This window comes from Balaenoptera borealis, assembly GCF_965194805.1.
Source record: "Balaenoptera borealis genome assembly, chromosome: 13".
Classification (NCBI taxonomy): domain Eukaryota; kingdom Metazoa; phylum Chordata; class Mammalia; order Artiodactyla; family Balaenopteridae; genus Balaenoptera; species Balaenoptera borealis.
Window position 1 is genome coordinate 45,986,730 of NC_138870.1, and position 10,649 is coordinate 45,997,378.

General features: G+C 52.7%; 1 protein-coding gene across 2 annotated transcripts; it reads right to left on the bottom strand.

Moving 5' to 3' along the window:
* Window positions 1-472: 472 nt before the first annotated feature.
* Window positions 473-8,819, bottom strand: NFE2 (nuclear factor, erythroid 2). Of its 2 annotated transcripts, none has more exons than XM_082351020.1 (3): window positions 8,477-8,819; window positions 3,716-3,884; window positions 473-2,553 (listed from the first exon to the last, which is right to left on the bottom strand). In XM_082351020.1, the coding sequence occupies exons 2-3, from the start codon at window positions 3,827-3,829 to the stop codon at window positions 1,552-1,554; spliced, it is 1,116 nt and encodes a 371-aa protein (XP_082207146.1). In that variant the 5' UTR covers window positions 3,830-3,884; window positions 8,477-8,819; the 3' UTR covers window positions 473-1,551. The 2 variants fall into 2 exon arrangements, with proteins under 2 accessions (XP_082207146.1, XP_082207147.1); XM_082351021.1 differs by lacking the exon at window positions 8,477-8,819 and adding an exon at window positions 4,091-8,259.
* Window positions 8,820-10,649: the final 1,830 nt, after the last annotated feature.

Genomic DNA, 10,649 nt, shown 5'->3' on the forward strand with positions numbered 1-10,649 from the left:
AAGTGTCTCCTGTTCACTACCTCCAATGCCTAGAACGATACCTAAGCTTATTGGGTGCCTAGTAAATATTGGTTGAATGAATGTTTAAATTTGCCTGTGAATTAACCATCTTTGTGAGTTTGGTTAGAATGAAAAACATTCTGATAGCCCTTAAGCAAACTAATCAAATTGAACAACTAATCTCACTACTTGACAACTAATCTCATTACTACTTGATCCCACATGTTCAGGTTTTTGAGAAAGTTGACAGGTTGGACTGTCTTCAGATCTATTAGGAATAGGAAGCTTTCATTCCCTAGAGACCACTTTTTTTCTGAATCTGTAGGCATGAAGATTCCACTTTGATCACTTCTGTCTGCTTTTTTGTCTCACGACTGTAATGAATATCAAAACTTGGAAGTATGGTTTCTGTATTGAAATGGAACTAGTAAAATTGAATAGAAGTGTAAAGAGAAACAAAATACACCAGAGGTAATTTATATAATTTACTGATTGGGAAGATTGGGAACCACCCCAATTCCAAGCAAGGAGATGAAGGTGTGTGGAGGTTTGACTGGACTTTGATCCGTGTGGCTAAGATTCTGAAACTTAGTTGTGTTCTAAGAAAAAATAAGGCCCTAGATCTTCAAGGATCTAGAAAGAGGGGCGGAGGCACCAAAACAAGAATTGGGTAACATCTGTCTAATGTAACCAGGGAGATGGAAGAGTTCACTGAAATGCATACTGTGCTCTGCTGTGGAGCAGACTTTACCCAGACCTGGGTGTGAAATCCCCTGAAACTTGGATGTCCAATCAAATTCTCTCATTCCAATCAAGAGCAGCTCACTCAGTCTTCTGAGAGAGCTCTGGCATATCAGGACCCAGGCTGAGGGAGTCCCGTAGAAGTAGGCATGAGGAGGGGAAAACGGCCTGTGGGCATTCTAGGATTTCCAGTGCCCCAGAGTTTGAGAAAGGAGTGGCCCAACACTCAGGGACCTCTCACAGAGGGTCTAGCCAGCTCTGGCAGCAATCAATCTCAGCTCTATAAGTAGGGGGCCACCCGAGAAGGTGCGGTTCCTCAAATCATCTATGGCCCCTGGCTCTGAGAAGGGGAGTGAAGGTGGTAGATATCACACTGCTCAGGCCCAAGTGTCGTCATGTGTCCCGTCCTCATACAGAGCCGTAGGGGAAAGAAGCAAGCTCAGCAGAACTACCTCCCTGCCACCAACAGGCAGTGAGCTCGGAGGAGCACCCCTTTCATTACCCTCCCTCGAGAAGGAAGACACAGCAGAAAGCTATTTCTGTGGAGTGCTTTATATACCAAAGCTCAAACAAGAGATTGGAGACCTGGGAAACTGAATCACGGAAGAGAGATTCCAGCCCTGCCCTCACATCCTTGCCTCCAGGCAAGCCTCACCAAACACACCTTGGACCTTCCAAATGCCAGGTTTCCCACTGTGGTCCCTCCTGGTCTACAGAACTCAGCTCCTTCTGGGCCTCACGGTTGGGGAGTACCTTTATCAGAAGAGAATGAAGGAAACCTCCATCATCAGTCCCACCCCTCCGGCCAGCTCAGTCTGTGGCCTCCATCTTGGTCCCCCGGGGCACCAGGAAGATGGCCCCATCAGCAGCCTGGTGCAGCGCATACTCTTCAGGGGAGTAGCTGTTGCCTGCCTCATCCCGCAGGTGCTGGAAAATGTCACGATACAGCTCCGTCAGCTGTTGGCGCATGACCTCCAGGGTCCGGTCGGCCTCGCCTCGGGCCCGGAGGAGCTGCTCCCGCTCACTGCCCAGCCGCTCCAGTTCCCGCTCCAGCTGCACGATGGTCTCCAGCTTTCTCTTGCGACAGTTCTGGGCGGCCACCTTGTTCTTGCCCCGCCTTCGGATGTCCCGGACTAGTGCCAGCTGGCTCTCCGTCAGCGGGTACCGCGCCAACAGCTCGTTGAAGTCATCTACTGGCAAGTTGACAATCTTGTCCGTAGGGAAGGGGATCTTCATGGCCAGGGCCCGACGCTCATCCCGACTCCCCGCCTCCCCCCGTGCAGTGGGCTTGGCCCGCACGGGGCCCGAGGAGGGCTCTAAGACTAAGGGGGTCTCGGCAGGTGGCAAGGCATAGTTGGGGTGGGCCAAGGAGCTGGGCATTAGTGAGTAGGGGTACTCCACTGGGTACATCTCTACGTACTCGCTGCGACGCCGACCAGCCTCCGTCCCCTCCAGCTCAAGAGATTCAGCGTCACTATAGTTGAGGGATAATCCTGAGTCGGATTCTGGGTCTTCTTGGGGCTTGGATGGCCCCGCTGACAACCCAATGTCCAGGAGGGCCAAGGGGTCTGGGAGGGGGTCACTGAGCAGGCCCGAGAGGGTCAGTGGCTTGGAGGCTGGTACGGTCATGTTGCCATAGGAGTATGGGGGGTCTGGGACATGAGATGTGGGTGCTGGGAGCTCATAAGGTGGTGAAGAAAGGGGAAAGCCAGCCTCCGGGTGGATTGAGCAGGGGCAGTAACTTGGAGGCGGCGGGGGCCCAGGGTATGGGGCTGGGGGCTCGAAGGATGGCTCACTTGGAGCGTTTAGGCCCTGCAAGAAAAGACACCAAAAGGTTTGGAGACAGGCTGAGGAAGAAAAGAAACCAGCTCTCTCTCAGAACCAAGCTGGGTCCCGCTGAAAGACCCAGTGAGATAATCACAAGGGAAGAGAACGGTGCTGAGTATCATTGAAAGCTTCTGGCAAAGTTGTGATACAGTTCGTTCACGAGGAAAGCGGCTTAAACAAGAAGTCACGCAACAATTATGGAATCCCCTCCTCTTCAGGAGAAGTTCTTACTGTATTGAAATGGCTCATGTCCCTTTATTTCCTTCAGGAAGACAAGGAGTGTCTCCAGGATGACCCTCTGAACCCTTTTCCTGCTGCCGCTATCTAGGGTCAAAGGGTCAAGTTCAGACCCTGGCCATGCCCTGGGTGTCCAGCAGAGGGAGCTGCTGTGTGGGAAGAGGGCTTAGGGCAGATCCTGAGGGCCCAGGCATGGTGGCAGGGAAGAGAAGCGGGTGGGCACAGAGCCAGGTCTGGGGCTGAGAGTTACCTTGGGGAGCCGGCACAAGCTCTGCCCTCTCCCCTTCAGTCCCTCTGTCCCTGCCCAGGTGCAGAGAAGAGGAGAGAACGTGCTGGAAAAGGGCCCCCAACCCACATCGGGGAGCCACCCTGCTCCAGCCCAGCTGGGGACAAAGGCATCATTGTTAGGCCAACAGACACCCCTTTGTCCAACTAGCAGGAGGAGAGGACCCCGGCATAGTCTGACCCCCCTTCCCAAGGTCAGAACTACAGCTCTGCTACCTGAGGGAAAGGGGCCCCCCGCTGCTGAGGGCAGGGGGAGGAAATGAGGGAAGAAGATGGGCAGGATTGGAGGAGGTCAGAACAGAAGAAGGTGAGGAAGGGAAGGCGGGACAGGAGGTGGGGCAGAGAGACGTAAGCAGAGTGAATGCCAAGAGAGCTTACACCCCCAATCAGATCCTTCCTTCCCCACCACTCCTATCTCCTGCTCATCCACACTCCCTCCCCCTCAACGCTCTGGTCTTCCAACCAGATCGCCCTCTGACTCCAGCCCTTCCTTTTACAGTGCCTGGAACATTTCCATCTTGAGACCCTGGGCTCTGCTTGCTCCAGCCCCCCGCCTCAGTCCCAGCCAGACTCCCTGTTTCTCTGCTTTTCCCTCCCCCCACCCCTGCCCCCTAACCCCACTCACCTGCAGCTCAGTGATGGACATGATCTCTTGCCAAGTCAATTCCATCTCACCCAGCTCCAGAGTGGGCAACTGTGTCACCCTGTTCCTGCTCTGCTGGGGAGGACACGGGGGCATCCTACTGGGCCAGGGCCTGGTCCAAGGTCCCGAAAGCCCAAATGGTCCCAGCAATCTGTGTGAAAGGAGAAACAGGATTTAGGGCCTCTCCTGCCACAGGTCAGCAATTTTGTCCTCCTCCAAGGAGAGGCTCCCTCCAGCTTCACCTGAGGGAAGGAGATGCCTCATTCCCCGCTCCACCCCACCCCCATTCATGCTGTACTCATCGGACAAACTCCTTCAGCTAGGAAGCCTTTTTCTGCCGTGTTGTCTCTATCTCACCTGCTATGGCTGTAGGCAGTTCCTTTGGGAGCACAGTAGGTTTTTATCTTCGTTTCAGACAAGATGCCTTCTCTTTCCCCTACTTCTTACTCCTCAAAACTGTATCACTGGCCAGGACAAAAGTCACATCATCCAGTGTTTTTTATTTTTCCTGTTTCCTGCAGCAACATCAAGGATCACTCCTGCTCTCCTCCTCTGCCCTCACTTTTAGGATCTCAGTCTTTTCTTTCCAAGATGAGAGCGAGTGCTTGGGGATCCCCAAGGAGTGTGTTGTGGGAAGAGCCAAGCAGACAGCCCCTCCCCTTCTCTAAGATATGGCCCAGGCCTGGTGACTGATAGCAGCCCTGCCCTCTCCTCCTATCCAGGCCCTGGGCTCCCCTGCCTGGGCCAGATAAGAGGTTTATCAGCAGCAGGCAGCAGAGGAGGAATGGTCTCTGGAGACACTGGACCTCTGCCCTGTGTCCCACAGGGTCATCTTGGCTATACACCACTCCACACAACCAGGGGTCTTTTCTCTCCTAAGGTCATATAATAACCACAGCAAAGACTTATTTGGCATTTGTGGAGAACCGAGCTGGTGGTGTATAAGCACTCGTTTATGAGATTGATTTCCACAGAGATCCTGTAAGTTCCATTCAGAAGTTGAGACTCAAGCTGATAAATAGCAGAGTCAGGTCTGGTAACTAGAGTTGCCGACTCTACTAGCCTATCCCACCTTCCAGGCGCCTTCCCAGTCCTGCTCCCATGTCTCCATACGCCGAGACTCTATTGGCGGTCGACATCAATCAACTCTTTCTGTGGAATCTCAGACTCTTTTTTTTTTTTTTAATTTATTTTTGGCTGCATTGGGTCTTCGTTGCTGCACATGGGCTTTCTTTAGTTGCGGCGAAGGGGGGCTACTCTTCGTTGCAGTGCGCGGGCTTCTCACTGCAGTGACTTCTCTTGTTGCGGAGCCCAGGCTCTAGGCGCACGGGCTTCAGTAGTTGTGGCTCACAGGATTAGTTGCTCCGCAGCATGTGGGATCTTCCCTGACCAGGGTTCGAACCCACGTCCCCTGCATTGGCAGGTGGATTCTTAACCACTGCGCCACCAGGGAAGTCCTGAATCTCAGTCTCTTTTCTCTTCTAAGGAATATTTCTTTAGAGGCTTGAATACACACTTCCCTCCAGCCCCTTTTCTTTGGATCTGGGCTCTAGCTGCAGCTCTGCCACAGAGCAGCAGCATGATGTTGGGCAAGCCATCACATTTCTCTGAGTCTCTGTTTCCTCATTTGTAAAACCAGGGAGTGAGACAAATTGAACTTGGAGGTCCCTCTCTGCTTGGATAGCTCGACATTCTCAGCAACCCCTCACCCCACCTTCATCTTCTCCTCTCTGTCAACCTCTCTCCTCATCCCACCTCCCTATTCCCTGACACCCATCTCACCCTCATCTGTTCTCCCTGCCTTCGGCAAGAGACTTCAAGTAGATGTGGCAGGGGCCTCCTGATCTCTTAGGGCCAGACACCACACCCTACCTTTGCCATGTAAGTGAAGGCAGGCAGTCTGGGTGGGTGAGGGAGACTTATAGAAGGACAGAGCATAGGACTGGATGACCTTAGATCACCACAAGGTTGGCCTATCACAGCTATTTAATATGGGATCCACTCTTTGACTCACCACAAAACTGGTGAGAACTTTAAATTGTCCTTTCGAAGGAGGATCTCCCCTAGCCCCTGCTCCCTAACCCTAACCCTTGTTATATTGCCATCCCTAGAGCTGGGAGTTGATATAGGCACAGGCCCTTGGCAAGTGGGCAGAGGGTGGGGTGTTTATGTCTGTCCAGGATGCCATTTCAACACCGGAACCCCACCTTCCCCCACCCAGGTTCTGGCGGAAATTGCCCAAAGGCAAAGTGAATGGAGAAGGGGTTTAGGGGGCAGGGACAATGACTCTTGCCTCACAGTCCTTCACACATACACACACACACACACACACACACACACACACATCCCGTTTTGTCTCTCATAGTTTCCCGGATCTGACTCTTAGGTGCAGTACAAAGATCCTGCCCTAGGAGGCAGGAGACCAGGTTCTCTGGCCTTCCAGATGCATGATTTGGGGCAAATCGCTTCTTATTCAGACTCTCCTATTAAATGGGGACAGACTTGGAGAACCTCCTTGCAGTAGATTGCATCTGCCTCAGGCAGTCACAAACTTTATTGTGGCCTGCATTCACCTGGGGTGCTTGTGAAAATACAGAATTCTGAAAGCCACCCTGGACCTATCGAATTGAATTCATAGGCGCAGGTACCCAGCAATCAGCATTTTAACAAGTGGCCTGGTGTTTTTGATGCCAGAGGCCCACCCTACTTTGAAAACTACTAAACTGGTCCAACCATATGGACTTAAAAGAATGCAAAGCCAGAAGAGCACCTGGCAAGTAATCTCCAGACTTCTCCTAGCTTCACACCCTTGATCCAGGCAAGGCTGGGTTCTAGGCTGCCCTAGTCTCTGAGACTAGATATCAGCCCCTCCTCATAAAGACCAGGAATTTAATCTTCCCCTCACCCTGGGACAGGGAAATGAGAATCCAGAAGGGCTGCTGGGGGAGGCGGGAGGTTAGGAAAGAGGCAGTTAAGGAGAACCTCAGGATCAAATCCAACCAGCTCTCTGGTGCAGTGGCAAGTTTGCACCAGGCCAAAAAGGCGTAGTCTGTTTTTTCCCTAGACACTCAGAGATGGGTGGTGGGAACAAGCAAGGTCTATACAACAAGCAAGGTCAAGAAGTCTACCTTCAACAGGTCTTAGGAGTCTACCTTCCTGAAGACGGGCCAGGGGGCTGGCAGCCAGAGGTATAGCTCAGGAAGGAGGGTATAGTCAGAATTGGATCAAATAGAACATCACAGAGGGTACAGAAGCTGGAGAGATACTGGGAAAGTGGAACATGCCTCCCTGTGTCCCTTTTCTTTTACAACAGACGGTTCCCACTTTCCAGTTTAGCCCACACTTTGAGGTCACACAGGCATCTTGCTCCCCAACATTGCACATCAGGTAGGACGGACACCACCTCCAGGGACTAAAACCCACCCTCTTTACTCTCATCCTGATGGGATTACCCAGAAAGAACTTATCACAATCCCTGAGCACACACAGAATGACATGGAGCTTTATGTTTCAGGACACAGAATGAGGACCATCTGGGGAGGGATGCTGGGGAAATGAAGGTATTTGGCCTCATCTGCAGCCCAGGGCTCTAACACCTTGACAAGGGGGAGAGACAGAGAAAGGGCTCACCTCTGGGACCCTGTTGTTGTTGTTTTTCTGGGACCGTGTTCTGAGGCTTATTAGACAACCCCTCCTCTCCAGGTGTCAATAGAGGCAGGGAAAGGATGGGGAGGGATCAATAAAACTTGGGGTGTGGTGTGGCAGATGAGCAGCCTATTTAGAAAGATTAGGAAGAATGCCCAAGGAGGGAGAGGCACACAGAAGTGAGAGAAAGAAATAGAATGGAGGGAAAAGGGGCTGGGGGGAGAGGTGGGGAGGGAGAGTGAGCAGGGTAGGGGGGGGAGATTTGATCACAGTAAGATTCAGTCTCCTGGGGGCATACATGACTCAAACAGGTGCATGGGAACAAGGGAGAGAGGGACAAGCTTCTGCCATCCTGTCACTTGGTCACTAGACCCCCAACTCCAGTCCTTCGGGGGCCAGTGACTAGAGAATCTCAGCCCCAGCAGATGTGATACCTGACCTCTTCTCTTCCACTGTTTCCCAGCCCTCTACCTCCCAAGCTGCCAAGATTTCCAGTCAGAAGAAACTATGCTGGGGTGGGATGCCTTCCTCTCCCTTCCAGTTCCAGCTGATCCCTACTGCCCTAGGCCCAGAGAAGAGAACGGGCAAAGGGAGGCAAGAACTCAGCACCCCCTACCCCTGGCAGCCCATCCTGCTGCAACGACACTACCCAGCGATCTAGGCATCCATTGTCTCGGATTCCTCAGCTTTCCCCAAACCTCCCAGATGGCTGGACAGGGCGGCGGGATAGAACGGAGTAGGGGAAAGGATGGTACCATATACCTGAGAGTCTATTGGCTGCCCCAGAGCAGCCAGCCTGCTGAAGGGTTACTCAGTGTCACTCCCCAGCCCCTCAGGCGTGCCTCAGGGGACCACTCTCTGGTCCCCATCCATAGCCTTTCACCCCAAGAATCCCAGAGGGCTCAAGAAGCCATCTAGGTCTTCTCCCAGAGAAATTCCCAAAGATGTCAAATTCCCAAACCAGGGGCAGCCTGGAAAGGTCTGAGATCTCCTAGGAATGCTCGGCAAGTTGCTTGTTTTCTCCCGCTGCCTCCTTCACCTCCCCAGCTTGCCCCTGGATTCCCCTGGAATCCTCCTCCCACCCTGCCCCTCAGGCACCTGTGGCAGGGTCCAAGCAGGGTGAGGAGAGAGATGTGGCTCCGGGTGCTGTCTCTGGGGAGGCTGGGCCTGGGCTGACACCTTCTGGGTGAGGATCCCTGCTACCTCTGAGAACTGGGGAGGGCCGTGCCCTGCCCCCAGGCCATCGCTGAGCGCCCAGAGTGTAGGCTCGGGGCCGAGTGAGGGGACCTCAGGGGCCGGCACACCAGCCTCCTCTCTGAAGCCCTCAGCCTGAGTTCTCCGTCCTGCCTCCAACCCTCCCCTTTCCCCGTGGCCCTCCTCTCCTCCTGCCCCTTCTGGCCAAGAGAGGAAACTTGAGCCCGGTGTGGTTTCTGCCCACACCCCGCCCCCACCTTGCTCCCAGCCAGCGGGGGCACACATGGCTCCAAGCCTCTCCCAGCCCTCCTTTTGAGCCCAGGAGTCCAGCCAGCTCTGTGTTTCTCCCATGCATCTGATGGATTCCAACCTGATGATCCGTGGCAGAGTGACCTCTAGACTTTATACAAGTTGTAACCTCCTTCCCTTTGCCCCCTTGACTCTCTTAGGGACAGGGAAACTGAGTCCTGGCAAGGTGGAGGGCAGCTGAAGAAAAGGGCCAGATGTCTAGCATCCCAGCTGTTAGGCAGGTGGGCATTCAGGGCGGTGCTTTTATTTCAGGAAAGCCTGGGTCCTGGGCAAGGGGTAGGGGAGCTTTTGGGGGGAGGAGGGGCCAGCTGCTTTGATGTGTCCTTTCACCTGTAGCCTTCTCCCCTCCCCCTGCAGCCTCAGATGTCCTAGGACAAAGGCCTCTTTCTTGGACAGGTTTGTTGTCAGTGTGTGAGGGGAGTTGGGGGTGGGGGAGGCTCCCGGCAGGGACATTATTCACCTCCCTTAAAGGGGACCCTAGATGCCCTCTGTCCTTTCTTCCAGGCAAGGCACCCCAGCCACATGGCAGCCACATACACTGGACAGACCAGGACACGTGTGTAGGATACCAGGTCCATCCCCCAGCACCTACGGCAGCTCTGGGGCAGGCCAGTAAGTACACCCCAGAAGTCACTCATTCATCCATTTGCCTCAAACTCACAACCCAAGTCCCAAGCCAAACAGATCTCTCTCCAGAGACTAGGAGAACAGTCTTGCTTCCTCCTAGCTTTTAGTGGTTTTCAGCTCTAAGGAAAGTCCTTCCTATGTCTAGCTTCACTCCTTATAGCTGCAGCTTACACCTTTTTTCTATTTTTTCTTCTTATGATGTTCAAGTTAAATTGGAAACAGTTAAAGACTGGGGAGGCAGGCAGGTGCCACCCTAAGGCAGAGCTGGCATTCAGCCAGCGTTCTCTTATAGGGTTGCGTTCACTATTAAAATAATGAAAATATTCTGTCCCCGTTGGTGAAGAATAGCTTCTGGGAGTCTTCCAAGTGTTCCCCACCTTTCCGCCACTATGTCAGCCACCCCGGTTCTCTCTCAGGACCACCCCACAACCCAATAACCCAACCAAGCAACTCAAGAGGCAATGGGATACCCGCCTCTTTGCAGCCTCCTTGCAGCCTGTGTGTGTGGGTTTGATCAACACCCATGCCAAACCCATGGTTCAATGTTTTGAATTCCATCCCCATCCCAGGAGATCATAATTCTACAGGGATGATCTGTGTAGGGCAGGAGGTGACCCCTGGCTTCATTACATGTTACAAGCAGGTTCAGAATCTCTTGATGACCTGGGTATGAATCTGGGTCACATACATGAGCATTCAGATAGCTTTCTCATTTATATACTTATTTGGGCCCCTCAGCGAGGATGAGGGGTGGAGATAGTCACACTTGTGACTGATTCAGTAATGATATCAGGCTACTGCTAGTGAACAAACATTTACTGAATGAAAGCTACCAGTTCAGGACGCTATTTGTGGCATTGCAGATACAACTATGGATAACACAAGTTGTCCAATGAATGAATGGATATTTACTGAGTGTCTACTCATTCATTCATTCATTCATTCATTCAACAAATATTTATTGTGTATCTACCACGTTTCCCACTCCAGGAACACAAAGATGAATAAGACAGAGTCTGTGTCCTCATTAACAGCCTAGGCAGGGAATTACAGTAATAAAGGTCTATATAATGTGCTATGGAGCTGAACTGCTGCTGGTGAAATTCAGAGCCGGCTTCACAGAGGAGACGACAATTGAGCT